Source organism: Rhopilema esculentum, chromosome 19 (genome assembly GCF_057945365.1).
Source record: "Rhopilema esculentum isolate cy_ngs chromosome 19, ASM5794536v1, whole genome shotgun sequence".
Taxonomy (NCBI): domain Eukaryota; kingdom Metazoa; phylum Cnidaria; class Scyphozoa; order Rhizostomeae; family Rhizostomatidae; genus Rhopilema; species Rhopilema esculentum.
Window position 1 is genome coordinate 2,067,124 of NC_142833.1, and position 22,655 is coordinate 2,089,778.

The 22,655-nt window shown below is 36.7% G+C and overlaps 1 protein-coding gene across 1 annotated transcript; it reads left to right on the forward strand.

Moving 5' to 3' along the window:
* The first annotated feature begins 7,504 nt into the window (after nucleotides 1-7,504).
* On the forward strand, nucleotides 7,505-18,935 carry LOC135688594 (uncharacterized). The gene is made up of 4 exons (XM_089114007.1): nucleotides 7,505-9,361; nucleotides 9,861-10,487; nucleotides 13,124-16,500; nucleotides 18,797-18,935. Exons 1-3 carry the CDS (start codon nucleotides 9,085-9,087, stop codon nucleotides 14,257-14,259), a joined length of 2,040 nt encoding a protein of 679 aa, XP_088970133.1. The 5' UTR covers nucleotides 7,505-9,084; the 3' UTR covers nucleotides 14,260-16,500; nucleotides 18,797-18,935.
* The last annotated feature ends 3,720 nt before the right edge of the window (nucleotides 18,936-22,655 follow it).

A 22,655-nucleotide genomic window follows, 5' to 3' on the forward strand; every position in this document is an offset into this window, starting at 1 on the left:
GGTATTTTGGCAAGGCTATAGCCTTACTTTTTCACAAATTTCAAGCCTATCAAAATTCAACTTTTTCGGGCATTAATTAAATAAAATCACTTTTTAAATACACTAGGTGTCTAAAATACAACAATATTCAATGAGGAAAAGAAGGTTTTTAGAGTAAAAATTAGCCAAAATTGGGCATTAATTAAATAAAATCACTTTTTAAATACACTAGGTGCCTATAATACAACAATATTCAATGAGGAAAACAAGGTTTTTAGAAGGAAAAATTAGGCAAAAAATGGGGTATTTTGGCAAGGCTATAGCCTTACTTTTTCACAAATTTCAAGCCTATCAAAATTCAACTTTTTCGGGCATTAATTAAATAAAATCACTTTTTAAATACACTAGGTGTCTAAAATACAACATTATTCAATGAGGAAAACAAGGTTTTTAGAAGGAAAAATTAGGCAAAAAATGGGGTATTTTGGCAAGACTATAGCCTTACTTTTTGCACAAATTTCAAGCCTATCAAAATTCAACTTTTTCGGGCATTAATTAAATAAAATCACTTTTTAAATACACTAGGTGCCTATAATACAACAATATTCAATGAGGAAAACAAGGTTTTTAGAAGGAAAAATTAGGCAAAAAATGGGGTATTTTGGCAAGGCTATAGCCTTACTTTTTCACAAATTTCAAGCCTATCAAAATTCAACTTTTTCGGGCATTAATTAAATAAAATCACTTTTTAAATACACTAGGTGTCTAAAATACAACAATATTCAATGAGGAAAAGAAGGTTTTTAGAGTAAAAATTAGCCAAAATTGGGGGCATTTTGGCAAGGCTATAGCCTTACTTTTTGCACAAATTTCAAGCCTATCAAAATTCAACTTTTTCGACCATTAATTAAATAAAATCACTATTTAAATGCACTAGGTGTCTAAAATACAACAATATTCAATGAGGAAAAGAAGGTTTTTAGAGTAAAAATTAGCCAAAATTGGGGGCATTTTGGCAAGGCTATAGCCTAACTTTTTGCACAAATTTCAAGCCTATCAAAATTCAACTTTTTCGACCATTAATTAAATAAAATCACCATTTAAATGCACTAGGTGTCTATAATACAATAATATTCAATGAGGAAAACAAGGTTTTTAGAAGGAAAAATTAGGCAAAAATGGGGTATTTTGGCAAGGCTATAGCCTTACTTTTTGCACAAATTTCAAGCCTATCAAAATTCAACTTTTTCGACCATTAATTAAATAAAATCACTTTTTAAATACACTAGGTGTCTAAAATACAACAATATTCAATGAGGAAAAGAAGGTTTTTAGAGTAAAAATTAGCCAAAATTGGGCATTAATTAAATAAAATCACTTTTTAAATACACTAGGTGCCTATAATACAACAATATTCAATGAGGAAAACAAGGTTTTTAGAAGGAAAAATTAGGCAAAAAATGGGGTATTTTGGCAAGGCTATAGCCTTACTTTTTCACAAATTTCAAGCCTATCAAAATTCAACTTTTTCGGGCATTAATTAAATAAAATCACTTTTTAAATACACTAGGTGTCTAAAATACAACAATATTCAATGAGGAAAAGAAGGTTTTTAGAGTAAAAATTAGCCAAAATTGGGCATTAATTAAATAAAATCACTTTTTAAATACACTAGGTGCCTATAATACAACAATATTCAATGAGGAAAACAAGGTTTTTAGAAGGAAAAATTAGGCAAAAAATGGGGTATTTTGGCAAGGCTATAGCCTTACTTTTTCACAAATTTCAAGCCTATCAAAATTCAACTTTTTCGGGCATTAATTAAATAAAATCACTTTTTAAATACACTAGGTGTCTAAAATACAACAATATTCAATGAGGAAAAGAAGGTTTTTAGAGTAAAAATTAGCCAAAATTGGGGGCATTTTGGCAAGGCTATAGCCTTACTTTTTGCACAAATTTCAAGCCTATCAAAATTCAACTTTTTCGACCATTAATTAAATAAAATCACTTTTTAAATACACTAGGTGTCTATAATACAACAATATTCAATGAGGAAAACAAGGTTTTTAGAGTAAAAATTAGCCAAAATTGGGGGCATTTTGGCAAGGCTATAGCCTTACTTTTTTTACAAATTTCAAGCCTATCAAAATTCAACTTTTTCGGGAATTAATTAAATAAAATCACTTTTTAAATACACTAGGTGTCTATAATACAACAAGATTCAATGAGAAAAACAAGGTTTTTAGAGGAAAAAATTAGGCAAAAATAGGGTATTTTGGCAAGGCTATAGCCTTACTTTTTCACAAATTTCAAGCCTATCAAAATTCAACTTTTTCGGGCATTAATTAAATAAAATCACTTTTTAAATACACTAGGTGTCTATAATACAACAATATTCAATGAGGAAAACAAGGTTTTTAGAGGGAAAAATTAGGCAAAAAATGGGGTATTTTGGCAAGGCTATAGTCTTACTTTTTCACAAATTTCAAGCCTATCAAAATTCAACTTTTTCGGGCATTAATTAAATAGAATCACTTTTTAAATACACTAGGTGTCTATAATACAACAATATTCAATGAGGAAAACAAGGTTTTTAGAAGGAAAAATTAGGCAAAAAATGGGGTATTTTGGCAAGACTATAGCCTTACTTTTTGCACAAATTTCAAGCCTATCAAAATTCAACTTTTTCGGGCATTAATTAAATAAAATCACTTTTTAAATACACTAGGTGTCTATAATACAACAAGATTCAATGAGAAAAACAAGGTTTTTAGAGGAAAAAATTAGCCAAAATTTGGGGCATTTTGGCAAGGCTATAGCCTTACTTTTTGCACAAATTTCAAGTCTATAAAATTGCCACTTTTTCGGGCATTAATTAAATAAAATCACTATTCAAATGCACTAGGTGTCTAAAATACAACAATATTCAATGAGGAAAAGAAGGTTTTTAGAGTAAAAATTAGCCAAAATTGGGGGCATTTTGGCAAGGCTATAGCCTTACTTTTTTTACAAATTTCATGCCTATCAAAATTCAACTTTTTCGAATATTAATTAAATAAAATCTCTTTTAAATACACTAGGTGTCTATAATACAACAGTATTCAATGAGGAAAACAAGGTTTTTAGAAGGAAAAATTAGGCAAAAAATGGGGTATTTTGGCAAGACTATAGCCTTACTTTTTGCACAAATTTCAAGTCTATAAAATTGCCACTTTTTCGGGCATTAATTAAATAAAATCACTATTTAAATGCACTAGGTGTCTAAAATACAACAATATTCAATGAGGAAAAGAAGGTTTTTAGAGTAAAAATTAGCCAAAATTGGGGGCATTTTGGCAAGGCTATTATAGCCTTACTTTTTTTACAAATTTCATGCCTATCAAAATTCAACTTTTTCGAATATTAATTAAATAAAATCTCTTTTAAATACACTAGGTGTCTATAATACAACAGTATTCAATGAGAAAAACAAGGATTTTAGAGGGAAAAATGAGGAAAATTTGGGGCATTTTGGCAAGGCTATAGCCTTACTTTTTGCACAAATTTCAAGTCTATAAAATTCAACTTTTTCGGGCATTAATTAAATAAAATCACTTTTTATATACACTAGGTGTCTATAATACAACAAGATTCAATGAGAAAAACAAGGATTTTAGAGGGAAAAATGAGGAAAATTTGGGGCATTTTGGCAAGGCTATAGCCTTACTTTTTGCACAAATTTCAGGTCTATAAAATTGCCACTTTTTCGGGCATTAATTAAATAAAATCACTATTTAAATGCACTAGGTTGTCTAAAATACAACAATATTCAATTAGGAAAACAAGGTTTTTAGAGGGATAAATTAGGAAAATTTGGGGCATTTTGGCAAGGCTATAGCCTAATTTTTTCACAAATTTCAAGCCTATCAAAATTCCACTCTTCGGGAATTAATTAAATAAAACCACTATTTAGAGGCAGTAGGTGTCTAAATTACAACAACATTCAATGGGGAAATAAAGGTTTTAGGAGAAAAAAATTAGCCAAAATTTGGGGGTATTTTGGCAAGACTATAGCCTTACTTTTTCACAAATTTCAAGCCTATCAAAATTCAACTTTTTCGGGCATTAATTAAATAAAATCACTTTTTATATACACTAGGTGTCTATAATACAACAAGATTCAATGAGAAAAACAAGGATTTTAGAGGGAAAAATGAGGAAAATTTGGGGCATTTTGGCAAGGCTATAGCCTTACTTTTTGCACAAATTTCAAGTCTATAAAATTGCCACTTTTTCGGGCATTAATTAAATAAAATCACTATTTAAATGCACTAGGTGTCTAAAATACAACAATATTCAATGAGGAAAACAAGGTTTTTAGAGGGATAAATTAGGAAAATTTGGGGCATTTTGGCAAGGCTATAGCCTAATTTTTTCACAAATTTCAAGCCTATCAAAATTCCACTCTTCGGGAATTAATTAAATAAAACCACTATTTAGAGGCAGTAGGTGTCTAAATTACAACAACATTCAATGGGGAAATCAAGGTTTTAGGAGAAAAAAATTAGCCAAAATTTGGGGGTATTTTGGCAAGACTATAGCCTTACTTTTTCACAAATTTCAAGCCTATCAAAATTCAACTTTTTGTGGCATTAATTAAATAAAACCACTATTTAAATGCATTAGGTGTCTATAATACAACAATATTCAATGAGGAAAACAAGGTTTTTAGAGGGAAAATTAGCCAAAAAATGGGGTATTTTGGCAAGGCTATAGCCTTACCTTTTCACAAATTTCAAGCCAATCAAAATTCAACTTTTTCGGGCATTAATTAAATAAAATCACTTTTTAAATACACTAGGTGTCTATAATGCAACAAGATTCAATGAGAAAAACAAGGTTTTTAGAGAGAAAAATTAGCCAAAATTGGGGGCATTTTGGCAAGGCTATAGCCTTACTTTTTCACAAATTTCAAGCCTATCAAAATGCCACTTTTTGGGCATTAATTAAGTAAAATCACTTTTCAAATACACTAGGTGTCTATAATACAACAAGATTCGATGAGAAAAACAAGGTTTTTAGAGTAAAAATTAGCCAAAATTTGGGGCATTTTGGCAGGGTTATAGCCTTAGTTGTTTTAAAAATTTGAAGCCTATCAAATTTCTACTTTTTCGGGCATTAATTTAAAAAAAATCACTATTTAAATAAAACAAAATTCAATGAGGAAAACAAGGTTTTTAGAGAAAAAACAAAATTTGGACATTGTTGGATCTGACTACCGTAAAAATACAATGTGTTTCCATTTCCAAATCCATATCAAAGATTTGGTAATTCGGGCGTCAATAGATTCAAATCAATATCGAAGAGGAGAAATCTTTACTTTCTAAATAATTCTGAATATAAAAATATTGTTTGGGATGAGTATTTTGGCCCAAAGTTTTGTTATCGTGGCAAATCTGTACCCTTAATTTCTATTAAAATTCAATTCTGTCAAACAGCAACTCATTTTGCATCTTTTTTTAAACTATTTTGAATAAGTATAGCAATCATTTGTAAAAATTCGTAGTTCAGATTCGTAGTTCAGAATTTTTCCAATCTTGGCATACGTTCTCAAAAATTTCTATCAAACCGACTTTTCCAATCATAAATAGACTAAAACATTATTAAAATATTACTATGATAATCAATAAGAATTATAATAAACATATTTCTTTTAAAAAAACAAAATATGTCAAATATATATTCATCGGGGCATCTCAAATAATACCTAACAGCTAAATAAAAAAATATGTTCCTATTAGCAAGAAGAAAATTTCGGAAAAAATACATTTTAAAAGCAATAGAAAATAGAAATGATTTTAACCTAGACTTAACAGTATCAATGTTTTGGGAGTTACGAATGTCGACAAGTAGGCGATTGCACAATGTGGCAGCAGCGACTGGAAATGCTCCGTCTCCAAGTGTTTTTTTCATCTTGTTTTTGGAATATTCAACTGCAAAGATGGATTTAACCAGAGAGATTGTGTTTGTGCCTGCATAGAGAACATATTTGCTATGTAAGATGGGGCCATGTTACCCAGTGCCTTGTATGTTAGCAGCAATATCTTCAATGCAATTCTTCTTTGCCGTACAGGAAGCCAAATGCAGCTCCTTCAATGAGGGGGAGATGGGATCATACTAAAGTGGACTATTGCAGTAATCGAGCTTATTCCTGATGAATGCATAGATCATTGCCTCTGTAGATTTTATATCAAGATACTAACTTGTATGTCTGAGTCTTTGGATTAAATAAAAGCTGCGGAGCATGGCTCCTTCTTTGAAAAATTTTGTTGATCATGGCACCAAGGTTTCTCAAGAAAAAGACTTGGCATATACATGTCTTAAATTACTAAAAGGCAACATCTTGTGACACTTGATCGGTGGATTGGAACCAAAGGTATTTTTATCAGTCGATTGCATAGCCATGCGCATTCGGGAGGTGCTGTTCCATTCCATCAAAAAGTTAACTCGCGCATAAATGTAGAGCAGGATTGGTCCTAAGCACGACCCTTGAGGAACGCCGTATACAAGTTGAGTCCTGTCAAACAGTTTCCATTATCTTTTTTAAGTAGAACAGTTGATGAGTGCTTTTTGATGTTGATAAGAGCGGCATGGCTCTATTTTACTGACGCTGTAGTGTTATAGAGATTGATAAACAGCTAGTCAGCCCAATTTCTGATTAACAAAGTTGGGCTCTTTGACTTCCTTGATACTCAAAGCTAGATTTTAAAATGGATACATTCAGCAATGATAAAGGCAAAGTTATGGATTCATTGCACAGAGTTGTGCGAAAAAAGAGGCTGATAAGTTTTTTGGAACCGGGTTCATGAGCAGCGCGAGCCGCAAAAAATCAAGCTTTTGCAATATACCTTTTCCAAACCCTCTCGAAACGTACAGTTTTCTAGACATGAATTTTGCCTTAAGTTAGCACTCTAACGACCTGGGAAACTTGAATCGAAATATTCAAAGAAAAACCTCCGCAAAGAAGAACCTACCTTTTCCAAAGTCGGGCTGTTCTTGGCTGTTGTTTCAAATGATGCATATGGCAGTGGCAGGTTCGAAGGCTCTTGCATTTGATTCTCATCTAAAAGATGAATTTTGATAATCTTGATCAGCGATGCCTGGCAAAAATGGTGTCTCGTGACAAGAAATGGTTCAGGGGACATTGAATTTTCAAATAAAAGCCTTATGATTCATTAAGCAAAGATAGGTTTTCAAAAACAAAGTGCCTAATACAAGAGAAACAGTCTGTACGTTCCTAAATTGTTAGGTGTTTCTTTTCTAGAGTGTACTGAGAAATAAGATAATCTGCACTGTAAATTCAATACTCTAACTCGGGACAGAAGTTATGATACACGCTGTGGGCAAAATACCCCGTCAGAAAAACATGCCATATACACGAAGGAATCAGTCATAAGGCTACGTTTCAACATCAACGAGAGCAAATTGGGCCATTGATTGGTTTGACGGCATAAATCGCTCGACCTACCGTAAACTTCTAACAGGAAGGGGGAGGGGCACTGACGGAGGTTTCGCAAAACCCAAAATAAAATGATATTGAGGAGGAAATATGCAAGATAAGTATCTTTTCTTCACTATGAGCCGATGCACCAGTCCTATCTAAAAGCATCGAAACTTCAATAGCATAAAAGATGCCCAAAGGTATGATAAATCTTCATAATGCTAGAGAAAGAGATTAAAACTGTAACGGTCAAAGAGAGAAAAGCAAATTTTCATGAAAGAAAGCCAAGTGAGAATGGGTGGGCTGGGAAAGAGCGAATAGCACACTTGTAATAAGGCTTCACCAGGCAAAGTGAGACCAACGCTATGTTGCGCCCATAACAGGCTCTGCGAAGCGCTGAGAAAAGTGGGGGTCTAGAAGAAGGGGGAATAATAAAAGGCTTTAATGGTGGTTCATATCTTAGTTATTTTTATCTTTTGGATCCTCTGCTCCGCGGTGCCTGCATAAATACTTTGGGTTCAACCAAAGGATGAAAATGCTATAAAACGTAACAAGTTTCCCTATCATTCTAAACCAAAAACACCAGGCGGACAAAGGACTCCCAGCATTGTGCATATCCTTGTGGAACGGATACAAGTAAAATGTAATCAAGCAGGAAGACAATAGAGTACCGAAGTGTGACGTCATCAAAGTTCTATTTTTAGAATTTCTTAAATTTGGCCGCATAATCTGAAAGAATGGCATAAAATAACTCTCATTGTGCAAAATTGGTTAGATATGTTCCAAACTGGGCAAGACATAACATTATCTGTCTTTCCACTGTTTTATACAATTTGTCTTTTAGCTTTCTTGGCATTCTTATGTCAGTGATCATACTGGATAATTCTCTCCACTTGCTCCAGGCCTCTTTAACTCCAGCCCTGACAGCTGTTTCCGAACCACCTTCCTCGCTTACTGTCATGCCTATATATTTAAACTACTGCCATACCTAGATACTCCAGCTAGATGAGAGTGCTAAAATCGTCGAATGAAAAAATTTCGTCATAAGGAAGTTCATGTAAGGGGGCTCCCATTAAATTGCTTCATCTTCCTCATCCCATTGTTCGTAAGGACATGTAAGACATTGTTCGTAAGGCAATAATACCCCCACCTCCCTCCTTTCAACAGCCCTGTGAAGGTACAGGGCTCTAAAAAATCCAAAATGAGAAAAATAATGCGGTACAAAAAACCATTGGTAATCATGTCCTCGTGTTTCTGATTGGCCAATTTCGATCCACAGCTGAGTATTTATATTTCTACCTTGAGTTTTGCAGCTGTGTTCGACTAATGTTCTGAAGAGTGGCAGACGAAGAGCTTAAGTATGTTTCAAAATGTTTGAATTTCATAAAGACAACTGTGTTTTTCTTTGCCTAGAATAAAAGATTCAACACGGGACACAAAAACAGTGCGCTTAGGGGTTTCCGATTGCGTCAGGTCGTAACGGCTTTTTGCTACCGTTGAACCCTGTGGTTTCGCTAAATTTATTTTGATTCGGTCCCAGACTATCTTGGATCCCCTCAAAAGAGGAAGCATTTACCAACTTCGAAGAAAGCTGAGACGAACAGTCTTTCAGAACGTAAATAATGGGAACATCTCAGTCAAATACAGCAAGTACGAGAATATTTTCAATCTTACTAAATTATGCATTATTTCTGACTTGCTTTGCGTCTCTCCTGCTGTACACAGTCATGACAAGAAGAGAATTGGCAAATTCGATCGATAGAATCGAAAACAAGATGTACAAAGAATACGTGGCCATTTTCAGAAACATCGAGAAGAGATTGAGGGATCTCGAGAAGTGCTGCAAAAACAACAACCAGGAAATCGAGGAAACAGAAAACAGCGAGAGATTTTTTCAGAGTATGATTTATTTTTTCACTTAAGCTTTTCTTGTTGCTTTTGAGAATCGTACTTTTAACTAACTAAACTAATGCATCTATTGACTAAGGTTCAAGGTATCGAATTTTAAATTCTGCATGCGCAGGAGATTTTAATTTCTCTATCTGCAAATGGATAAAGCTTCGTTGTTCGGATTGATATGCCAATCCCAGCTCTTTTGTGGTTGCTTTCGTCAATTAATATGGTAACGGAATGTAAAGGAATAAAAATAAGGAAATTTTCCGTTTTTCCGTTAAAAAAAAGGAAAGAATAGGCCGTTTTCAGGCTACATTGAACAATATCAACATTAAACAGGCAATAATAACTCGATGTTCAAAACTTACTCGAACCTGTTGTTTCAATTTTTTTCGGATATGAGCATGTAAGGAAATATTGTTGCACAGGAACCTTTCTTGAAATTAATTACTTTTATCATGTTTGGTTTATTAAATGCACATTTGATATCTCGTTTATGACGTAGGAGGAATAAAAAGACGAAAGAAAAGAAGAGCGAATCAAGAAGAACAAATAACATTATTTAAGCTGATAACGAGGCTACCAAACGGAAGCTTGATACTTCCGACTTGTCTCCGAGGACCAATAGGGCTACCAGGTCCCACAGGACCACAAGGCCCAATGGGGCTACCAGGCCCCTCAGGACCATCTGGGCACAAAGGAAGACGTGGAAAGGCTGGGCCGATGGGTTTCAATGGCAGCAAGGGGGACTCTGGAATGACTGGACTAAAGGGTGCTAAAGGTGAAAAGGGTAACAGAGGCTCACAAGGACGCGATGGAGGACGAGGGCCACAAGGAATCAAGGGAAACAAGGGAGAGTCGATAGCTGTACCCAAAATTACAACTCCGCCGAAAAATCAGACGGTAATAGCAGGCAATATAGCGACATTTACTTGTGAGGCAACGGGTAGTCCGGTACCAGAAATAAGTCTAATGCTGGTTGAGAAGAACTTGATTAATCGAAGGTACAAATGGGTAGGGGACGGAATGTTGATGATTGAAAATGCAAAGAGCACAGATGATGGCGAGATAATTTGTGTGGCAAAAAGTGTCATTGGAGAAGACAGCATGATTGCTTCATTGAAAGTGAATTGTGAGTATCACTGAGTATCTAGGTTTTGTTAATATTGAAAGAAATAGAGTTTGTCGTGTGCGCTGAAAAAATCAGCAACTGAAAGGATTAGGAATATTTTCATTACGCGTTTTCTATTCTTCATTTGTTAAGGCGTTGACTAAACAATCAGGAATAATAGTGCTAGTATTTTCAAAACACTTAAGTTATAGTTAAGTTATATAACCAACAAAAATAACGACATCTGAAACAACACGGTGGAACATCTCCTAACATGAAAAACCTGTCCAATCTATTGACATATGGTTGAGGTACAACCAATTAAAGTGACGAAGATTACAAAAGGGTTAATTGCTGGTTTTTTCATAGTTTTATCTATGTTACAGGGAGGACACGTGCTCACTTCGTAAAACCTAAGATCATGCCGTTACGGAGGCATCCAGGGCCCAAGGGTTTAACTCGGACGGGGCCCCTATTTTCGGACTGCAAGAATGTCCAATCAAAAGGTGCAGAGCATGTCAAGCACGATTGCAAGATGTAAAAATGATAATTTTGAAGCTGACTTTTTTATTTTAGCTGAAGAGCTTTAAAGCATTTTGAAAATTAGGTGAACTTGAGGAAAGTTTTCAGAACATGGATATCAAAATAAATTGGGGGCCCTTTAAATCGGGCCCTTAGTTAACCAACTAAACTGCGTTACGCCAATGACTTAGACAGGTTTCCATATATTTTACAGTTTTTAAGACATAGGACGTCTTTAAGAACATAGGAAGACATAGGATGTTCTTTCAAATTTTGCTGGCCAAATTAAAATATTGCTTTCATTTCATTTCGATTTGTTCGTTCTACAAAAAAGTGTTTAGTGAGTGATCAATAAAAGGAACTCTTTAAAGATACCATTTGGTGCGTTTCAAGAATTCGGTATAATGGCAAACTGCGAAGGCAAATGATAAGACTCAACTTTTAGAATTTTTTAGACTATGAACATGCAGCCCGAAAAATCGCTATAAAATACCGCTAAAGCCTGGTTTCCACTGGGCGATTATCGCGATAAAGGCGACAACTTCAACAGACTTTTCGCTTTTATCGCGACAATCTTCATAATCGGCCAGTGGAAACATGAAATCTTTAAAAATCAATTGAATCGGCTACAAATGGCTCGAGATATGGCCACAAGAGTACAGGCCTTGCCCCCCCCCCCTCCATCAAACTGCTGTAATTTGACCTTGGTTCTTAACTTACGAACCAAGCTAAAACAATATTGACAGAGCTTGCACCAACGATTCTAAAGTTGGGCGGCCTAATCACTTGACCACTGTCACAAAAAAGATCTCCAGGTGTATTGGCATTCTTCGTTATTGACAAAAATATATTTCGCCTGCTACAATTGAAACAATGTAAAGAAGCCTAATGGAGCCCTATTTCAGATGCTGCTGCCCGGTTTGGGATAATGCTGGTGTATCAGTTATAGGAAAATTGCAAAAACTGCAAAATCGAGCGGCAAAATTGATCACTAACAGCCCGCTCGATGCTTCGCCACTCCCAGTCATTCGTGCACTTGGATGCTCCACAGTAAGGGAAATAATTGATCTTGAATCTGCTAGGATTGTCTACAAGAATGCGACTGTAGATTGTGTAAAATATTTATTGCTGGATTAGGTTTTATTTAGAACATTATACCATAAACATTTTTAATATTGTAACGTTGCATAAACATTTTAGCGCTATACCATATCAGTCGTTGCATAAATATTTTTTATATTGTATCATATATTTATTTAATACTAATTCTTATAGATAGTTGGCCTTAATTAGCTTCTTTATTAGCTATCAGACGTTCATTTAGTACGCCAACTTTAAACAAATTATTTATTATTGTTATATATATACAAATCCCCGATAGTGATGCACCGTCCTATATGAGTGACATGTTTACTAAAGTCAACGTCTCTACAACACGGTCTCTCAGAATTTCGGATTATGATCTAAGAGTCACTTTCCCAAGAACGACCACAGGACAGAGCTGCTTCTCTTACCAGGGTGCGAAACTTTGGAATGGTTTTTCTAAAAAGTCCAAAAATACGTCAACTTTTAAGAATTTTATGAAAGCGATAAAAAATCAATAAATTGTTCACGAAGAACTAATCATATCTTCCTTTTCTTTATTATTAATGTATGTAAAAGAAATTTCATTTAACGATTGTAATTACATTATGGCTTAGTTTGATTTTGTAAAGTTAATTCTAATTAAATATTTTTTGGATATTTTAGCAGGGTCCCCTGTAAATCAGTTCCGACTGAGGAGCTACCATGGATAAAAAAGATAAAATTAAAATGAAATGATTGAAATGAAAAAAGGGGGGTTACCTATAAAATACCTATAAGGGATTTATTACCTATAGTTAGCAAGAAAAGTGGGTGGGGCATTGCCCCCGGCCCCCCTGTGACACGGGCCCTGATTGATCCGTCAGCAAACTTCAAAACTTCCATTGGGCATACCTCAGGAAATCAGAAGCAAATGTGAGAATTCTAGAAATAGGTTTCTGTGACGTCATCACTTTCCCGATCTATGGATAATTTCGACGCTAAAATTGAAACTTTGAGGAAGACGATGCAAGTTATGTCTCGACATGTGAAAAGTTTCGTTCTTTTTTCAGTTGCACACAAGACTCGGATAATAATGCCGCAGATTGAGATAGAAGAAGGGGAAAAAAGTGTTATCAGGTGTAATGTTGTTGGAAATCCCTGGCCAACAATTACATGGAGTCGAAAGTCGGGAAAGATTTCTAATAATGCAATTTTCAGAGACAAAATGCAAACGATTGAGATAGAGAAAACTAAGATGGAGGACAGTGGAGAATATGTGTGCAATGCAGTAAACAGATTCGCAAACTCTACTGCCACGGCAAACCTACACGTTGCAAGGAAACTTTCCTTCGTTGTAAAGCCACCAAATTTTAGATTTGTTTTACTTAGGCAAAATGCACAGCTTTCTTGTGTTTATGAAGGTGGAGTACAGCCAACTACGGTCACTTGGAGAAAAAATGGAAATCTGGTGACGAACAAAACACTTCTTTCCAAAAATAACCAGGTCATGACGATTAAGTGGGGCGCAAAAGCTGATGAGAATTATCAGTGCATAATCAGGTCGAGGACTTCCAGATTAAAACAAAGTACAAGAGTGCGTTATGAACGGCCGCCAAGAACATGTAAAGAGTTGAAACAGAGCGGTCAAACTGCATCAGGCAATTATAGCATCTACGTAATGCGAAATTTCAATAAACCTGTGCGCGTTTTCTGTGATATGAGCAGTCACAATGGCGTTGGAGTGACCGTCGTATCACACGACAGTGAAGTAAGGACACACGTGAATGGCATTGAAGCAAAACTCGGATATATTCGAAAGATCAAATATGAAATTTCAAGTGATCTGATTAAAAAAATAGTGAGATTGTCGGACAAATGTGAGCAATACATTAAATACGAATGCAAATACACCGGCCTTTTTTTGCACGATGACTCCCCCAACGGGGCATGGTATTCAGCTACAGGAGCAAGGAAGAGTTACTGGGGAGGTGTGGAACATACAGCAAAGGGATGTGCCTGCAAACTGACGAATTCATGTCATAATGGGAAATGGTGCAACTGTGATGCGCACAGCCGTGAATGGAGAGAAGACTCTGGGTATTTGCGATATAAAGAAGATCTGCCAGTATCGGAAGTGAGGTTTGGTGATACCGGTGGCAGTGGGGAAGAGGCATACTTTACGGTGGGAAAACTGAAATGTTACTAAGACCATCTCTTGATGAAAACCTTTCAGAACAAATCATCGTAAATTTATGCAGTATTGTAGTAGAGTGTACCTATGTCACAGGGCTGTAAATTCATATTTTGGTTCACGAGATAAATGTTTTGGCATTTGAGGAAAGCAATGAAAGAAAAAATAAGAAATGCATTGTGTTTAGAATACAATAAATCATCCTGATTTAACCACGAAGCTTTCAAATAAATTTCAAGTCATCAGATGGAGCAGAAGAATTAGCGGTTATGCTTGCTTTTATATTTTTTGCAACATGCAAACTATTTGAATATTAACACAAGCATTAAGCCCTGGTCAAGCAATCCAACATTTTGCCCGTCATTTCACCCACCATTTCCACGCGCAGATCGAAAAAGGACTGGGTAGAAATTCTCGCTGAAGGCTGCACAGTTTCGCGACATTTCGATCCGAAAAAGCAAAAAACAATCACTGCCTTCTCTCTTTATTTTCCCTTCATATATTTTCACTGTCATCGTGGTCTTTCAGGGTGAGCGTTGCATCCCCTATCAAGGCCGTGGCCTAATTTCGTCCCCCTGTGCTTTCTTGCAGCTCATCCGTGCTACAGCATCTTCATTGACGCTTGATGTCGCTTCTTTCGCGCAGAATTCGTTATATTTCGTTATATTGTCCATAATTAAAGTGTAACTAGTTGAAAGCAAACGCGATTGTTGAAACGAACGAAATCAGCCCGAGAAAACAACAACGATGCGATGATTGAATTTTGGTGCTCTTTAACCTATTGCCCGTGTGAGAGGCCAACAATGTTGGCTGAGGTGGTCAAACGATCCAACATTTCACCTAACACTTCAAAGCATTAGAATTGTTGGATGTCAGCTGCCAACATTTTTTACCTCAGTCAAATTTCATCCAACATCAAAAACGACGATGTTGGGTGACCCAACATGGTGGTAAAACGATCAAACATTTCGCCCAACATTCGCCCAACATCATGCAACGCAAACTAGCAAGACTCCAATCAAAGGGGGCTGAGATTATTAATGGGGGGTGGGGTTGAAAATAATCGAACAACTGACAAACAGTGGTAGTAGGGCTGGAATAAACTGGGAGATTGAAACTGGGTTGTGTATAAAAAATCGGAAATGAGGCGAATCCGGTGCAGTAGAATTCCAAATAAGAATTTTACTTTGACAAAGAGACGAAGTTCCTGAAACTCAAATACCTGAAACTCTAAATTTTTGCACTAAGTCTAGCACAGGTAAAATCTATTTTGTAACAAACGAAAGTTGTATGTTAATAATGCCAATTTTGCTATATCAATCTTATAAGAGAAACAAGAAGTTAGAAGAAGATATTATTATCAATGGGCATGGGCTTAGTGGAGGCTAATCTTTTAGGGGGGTTAGTATGGGTCTTGTCCGAATATTGTTGCTTCATTGAGATAAAATTGTCCAATTGGGCCTGAAATTCGATAAAATTTGCTTGATTTGGCAGCCCAAGTCCCTATGTCTGCTATGCCTATGTTTTTAGGAGCGCAAATGGCTGGAATGCTCTACGCTCTTCGATAAAGAAATTAGTGACTTGCAAGGAGAATACCTCAGATGAATTCTAGATACTTTTCACTTTCCTCGATTTTAATTTTTGAACAATATCCTGTAACTGCTAGCTCTATTTTCAATGTGGCCGTAATTTCATTGTAGATAAATAAATTTTCTTATCTTTGGCTGATTTGTTATCTTTCATTTGCTGTCCAGGCTCGATGTGGTTTTATTGGAACGAGTAAAATGCTTTTTTATTTATTCTGTGAATAAATTGATTGATTCGTCAAAGCAATTTATTTGAGTGATTGTCTGGATTGATTGGCTAGGTGATTGATTCATTGATTCATGAGTGATTTTTGCTCAAAGTGACTGATTGATTGCAATGATAAATTGATTGAAATGATTGGATGATCTTATCATATGGGCCTTTGGGGAAATCCATATGGGTGTCGTACGAGATTTGTTTTTGTAATTCCATGGTGACGATTCGGCTTGCTGTTTGTATCAATGAAGGCATTTTGCACCTGCAATATGTTACAGAACTACATCTTATCAGCTGGCATTCATTATTCAGTGTGGATACCCGTCGCCCCATTTATGTTAAATGGCACTCAGAAATATCACCATGTTTACCCATTGACAGATAAACTGACCAAATGATAGTGTTCTGGGAAAGCATTGCTGATATTAGCTGTGTTAAGATGGACAGTTTGAGGTAAGTATTTTGACAATCTGCAAAATGGTTTGGTACACTATATTCAAATTATAAACATTTTATATCTTGTCCCTTGGCTTACGAAAAATATTTTTTGAAGTAACGTTAAGCGGTTTGTGTGATCCTTTCAGATTCCAATCGATTCCTTTCAGAAAGCTACGATATCGAACTCTACAAACATCGTCGTTTTTGGTAAGAAGGGGTGCGGTGTTGGTCTTTTCTATCGGAAAAGGTTTTAAAAACAAAATAAGCAACGGAACGTTCGAGTTTGTAAAGGCCGATTGCCATTTGACATTTTTTGTGCGCGCGGGCGTAGCGCCCAAGTCTGAGCATGCGTAATTAAAATTAAGTGGTCTCGGTTTTGCGTCCGCTGTGAGCGCCAGAAAGTTGATAGGGTCTCAACTTTTTTGTGCGCTCGGCCACTTGAAAGAAGCACTTAGCTACCGTATGTCCAGCAGAAAGACTGCGCGCAGGCTAAGCTGAAAGACCTTCCCCTCAAATAAGGGTTGTCAAAGGTACTAACTTAGTTTGGTTGTGATAGAGCTGTACAGTAGAAACCCGCATAAAAGAACCTAGGTTTTTCTTGCAGCCTGAATAGGTTCTTAATTAACATGCTGCTATTCTCAATTCCAGTCTAAAAGGTTCTTAACAAGGTCCTTATATGTGTACAAGCCGTGCACACATTAACAATGTTTTCCACCGCAAGAATTCGAACAGACACACCAAAGCTTTGTTTTTCATGTTAAATTTCAAGCAATCAAGTGAATATGTGTTGTTAGATTGTCCAATTTGAATGCAACCTACCATAGCCTGATTTATTCTAAGCTGGTTTAATTTGCCAATGTGAATAGCGTGTAAAAATACCATCCTAAAGACTATTTTTTTATATGTTTATATATAAGAACCGTTCTAAATTTCAGTCTCTTGGGGGTTCTTAATTGTGGGTTTGAAAAGATTAAATTTTAGCCTCAAGGTTCTTATAAAAACAGGTTCTTTCATGCGGGTTTCTATTGTATGACTCTCTCAGCAATCAACAAAACAAAATGGCTGTAAAATCAACATTTGATGTTCTTTAGCTGTAAAGTAATGTTTTCTGTAATATTGATCCAACTATTATCTCCGAGTAAAAGAAATAAAAAGACAAAAATTCAAAGCTGTTTGATCCACTATTATAAGCCAACCAACATCAAAGATTCACAGAAATTCGTACGAACATTTTTGTTAAATCCGTAAGGCAAAATACTCGTACTGCGAGGGCTGGTCAAGGCAGAGAAGGAACTGCGAAGGCAAATCCAAGCTGCCTTTACAAAAAATTACATATTTACTACCAAAGATTCTCTCTTAAACTTTTGAGACGTCCCTTTTGAGACCGTAGCCGCGCTACAGAAACTGCAAACCGCTTGAATCTGCTACCGTAAGCTAAATTAGCTGTATTACTTGGAGAGACCGCAAACCGCCATAGAAATCGCACAACCTGTGAGCACCAGCCAAAAATGTGGTCGAGACTTCAGTGAATGATATGTGTTGAAATAGCGATTCAGTTAGAAGTGATTAATGGCATCTTTCTGTGTAAATAAACGCCCATTGCATTTTTTAAAAAATTTGCTAGTATTTAAGATGCCATTTTTGACGACGTATGCGTGTACTCGGCAAAACTACAGGTCGTTCTCTATATAAAATTTGATTTCTCAATTGTGTATAGTTTCTATACAAAATTTACGCATAGTCTTAGGAAGCTTTTTAAAAGTTGGGGGTTTGGAGCATGGATAGGGGTGCCCCCATTAGCTGCAAATAGGCACTTAACCATTGTTTCTAAAAAATAGGGGTAAAGGGATGTGCCAACGATTCCTATGTCTACGAAACTATCTACCACAAAAGCTATTTGAGACATCATTGGCGACACAGTTTGCGGCTTTCTTGCTCATTTAAGGATTATGTGCGGAACTTTTGGCTCAATTATACGTGATTTTGCGGCTTTGCGATAATATTTTACGCGGTTTCTGCTTTTTCATCCTTGCTATTGACATTAAAAAGTACCTTGAGCATGAACAGAATAGAGGGCTTTTTATCTAGGTACAACCACGTGATTTTTCACGTTCAGGGGTTGATTTCTGAAATTTTGTGATTGTCTCCTGAACTATCTTTAGTCGCGAAACACAGGCATCACAGGTCAGATTCTTCACCGAAATGCACTTTTCACTTGAAAAATCATACAAGCGGGTTCGTTACGGGGACCTAGTGGGTATATCATGGCCACATAGCATTAAATCACATAATTGCAAAACATATCTTGTAGGGCATATCAAATCATATTGATTGGCATCATCATTAAGTTGGCAGACGCAAGGATCCTGCGGAGGAATTGCGGAGACTATGCAGATTTCAGCTACACGGAAAGCAATAAAGCCCTGGAGGGTCACATCCTGGAAGCGTTCATCGGCTTACTACCAAGCCAATGTGAAGAGGAATGTATCAATAATATTTACTGCAAATCGATAAACATTAAGGACGGTGGCACCAAAAAGTGTGAACTTAGCAGTAAAACCATAACAGATGTGGCTGACGGAGTGAGCCTCGTCGATAGAAATGGCTGGATGTTCAAATCAACAAGCTACACTGACCCTTTGGTGAGACATTTAAGCAGTGGCAAGAAGTTTTAGATGCACCCCATGTTGGGCGCCATATGTTATGATGCGTGAGTCAAAAGAAATGCATGGCTTCGAATTCATGATTAATAACATAAAGAACTATTTATAACGAATTCAACCCATATTTTTTACGTGTGGTCTATTCTGGCCATTCATTTCGTAAGAATCAAAATCTCTCACTTACTACTTGATCAGCATGAAATTCCGTTAACAAAACTTAACGTGACCAGCAGTTCGTGGGCTTGATTCTACAAAAAAATATTATAATAATACTCCAAAACAAATTATATCATTGTTCTACGTAAAACGATTTAGTGAAAAAGTCTCAAAAAAGCTATCAATATTTAGCTAATAATGAGGACAATGAACTTTTGAATACAATTCCAGGCCTCTGTCTCTGAGCCTTATAAGCCCTGTTAACTCTGCTAGTAATCTACCTAGGGTGAATTCAGATTTCACCAGGGCTACTCTGGGTACCAGAGCTGTATTAATTTAAGTGCGGAAACGGGAGAACGGAGGCTCAGAGACAGAGCTACGCGGGCTCAATTAACCAGGGTTCAAATTACCTAGGTGTAGGATAGGGTTTACATGATCCGGGTCCAATTAACAAGCACAAATTAAACCAAGTATGCAGCGCCACCAGGCCGGGTTTTTTGCCGCTTCGCAGCTCCTCCCTAGAATCCTGGAAAGTGTCCATCTTCCTTCCGCCAATGCCCTAGAGCTCCGAGGACCCTCTCTAGAAAACAATGAAATCAAGCCGAGGTTGGGTACGGTACATGTTGTATAGTACCGCCATGTATAACAGGCTCTATTTTTATATTTTTCCTTCTGGTAAACCAATTATCATGTCTATAAGTGGCATTTTAGAAACAAGGACCTTTCGGATTTCAAAGTTTTGTTTGGTGGATATCAATTTATTTCTTCCCATTAATCCTGCAATCATTTTAACGAGTCCCGTTAATATCCCTGCACACTCTCTTCTCCTTCAACACAATACTGCAGATTGTCTTGGTTACTAAACATTACTCGTGGTGAAAGGGGGGGGGGGAGTGGAAATATGGAGAGAATATAAAATGTAAGTTTCTGTCAATTTTTTGAAGAGGTGGCTCAGAGGTTAAAGTAGCGGACTAAAGATCCAAAGGTCTGCTTCAAATTATTTCTTTCGCTTAGAGTAAGGACAGTGTCCTGGTCTCTGCCATTACAGGCGTCGGAATCACAGGCCTGGTGACATCTAGAGGAAGGATCAGGGACGCCGGAGAGGGGGGTGGGGGTCAACCGCCCCTGTTGCCTTTTCATAGGAGGGGCAAGAGGGGCTAAAATACCCTTTTCATAGAAGTGCTCTTGATGCCAGCCTTTTGTAGTAAATCAAAGAGATTCATATGAAATCCTGGCTGTATTGTCTTATTTATGACGACGTTTCTCAAAACCTGTAAAGAAATGTCTTATGCCAAAGGTTAGCCGATTTTTAAGATACCGACAGAAGATCGAAACAAAATGGCGGTTAAGAAAGAATTGTTGGTAGCTGGGTATTGTTTTTCAAATGCTCTTTTACTGAGACCTGTCCCCCTTGCCCCTTGTCGTTCCGGCGTCCCGGGACCAGGACACTGCTTGATAATCATAGCTTCTTATCGAGCATAGCCACCCTCGGAACAAAGAACAAGTAGCAAATTGATTGTAAAGGCATTACAGGTATTTAGAAGATGTTCTTCATTTCAGATCGGAAACTTATGCAAGAAGCTGAACCCCTGTGCAGCTGATGACTTGTGCATGGACGTTTGCTACAGTCCTGGCTTTGTTTGCCATTCATGCAAAGAGCTGTATTCTGGGATGGCTTGTAGAAGAGGTATGTTGATTGGCCTCTTTTCACTTAGGCGCTCGAGCAGGCAGGGTTGCTGGATCAACCCACTCTGTTTCATATTTCTAAAGAAGTTGCAGATCATTGTCATTTCCTTCAGCTCAGTAGCCGTACTAAGATGTTTTCATGGAATAACAAATTATTATTTTGGATTTCACAAAACAAAGTTAATTGGCCTGTAAAGTATCATACAACGTTTTCTTTGCAGGCAAAACTCTACTTAGACAGTCTTGTTAAAATATTGCAAAGTCCATTGCATTATTGTCAACCTGTCACATCATTAAAACATGTTCTTTAAATGCTACATAGTGGAAGTTTTCGACAACCAGCTGTTTTAGACTTGTTTACGGTAATGTCAAGCTCTGTTATGTCACCCATATCTACACCAATCTCAACAAGGCTGTAGCCCTGTCGCACCGCCCCCTTCAGTGACCTTTAAGTCACTTTGGGTCAATGAACTTTCAGGTACGTCATTAGGCCAACATGAAAATGCTCCAAAATCTCCATGTTTAGTTCGAGCCTGCGTGAGTTTTTTCCTGTATTTTTTGTGTCTGACTTGGACCTCCGTATTCATGATACTGATACTTGCATCAACAGGTCCTTACCTTGAAAATATCGTCGGCAGTGGAACAAGCAGTCAATCCGATAATGGACACATAAACCATCCAGCTCGCCTTGCAATTGATGGCAATCATCAAACATTTTCCTACATCGCGTACTATCCTGGATGGTGGAAATTAGACTTTTTGGACTTCAGAGAGATTGTCTCCGTAACCATCACTTGCTTCGACCACAACAGTAATCATGTTCTTAAGCTAGGGAATAGCACAGGCAGTGTAAACATAATGGAAACTTTCCCGCTTACCAGTCCAAATACAATAACGTCAATCAATTTTCAACCGCATAGAATCGCCCAATACATCTTGATTAAGAAAAATCATTCAAGGTTGGTTATTCGTGAGGTTGTTGTAATGGGGTATATTCCAAAATAATTGCTGCGTGGCAGAAGTAAGGAAGCCATGGACGTTTGTGCGAGGGATTGCAGATCCAATTAAGATAATTCAATAACATAATGCTCCCCAGTGTCGTAGACCACATTCCCCACCGACCTCTGCCCTATTCCCCGTTCTCCGGCACACTACCGCTGCGCTGCATTTTTTAGGGTCTGGGTGCGAAGCGAATGGTTTGCAGAAGGCTCGTTGGATCGTGGTAACATGGTCACCCTATAAGGATTTAAAGAGAATTGCTTGCTGTTTGTCTATTTTATCGCATAATCCAATGAAATTTCATCAAAACGTTGTTATTCTTGTGGATGTTCGTGCAAATCTATCGTTTAAAGTCGTGGCAGGCTAACATCTGATCATTAAAGAATGCCTAAAAACCATCATAAGTGAAGAAAGAACGGCGAAAGATGATTGATTAATCAAAGGAGGTTTTAGGAATAACTAAGATATCAAAGCTCGCGTCAAACCTTGTGATCTCTATACATAATGGCCTTGGGGGCAGTAATAGACCTTGGGGTATCGTTCCAGTAGGAGTTTATTTCAGCTTTTTGCATAAAGTAAAACTTTTGGGTCACATTTAGTGAATCTACGGGTTAAATTTATTGACCTTAATAAATAAATTTGGCTGTTTAACATTCTCTTGAAAGA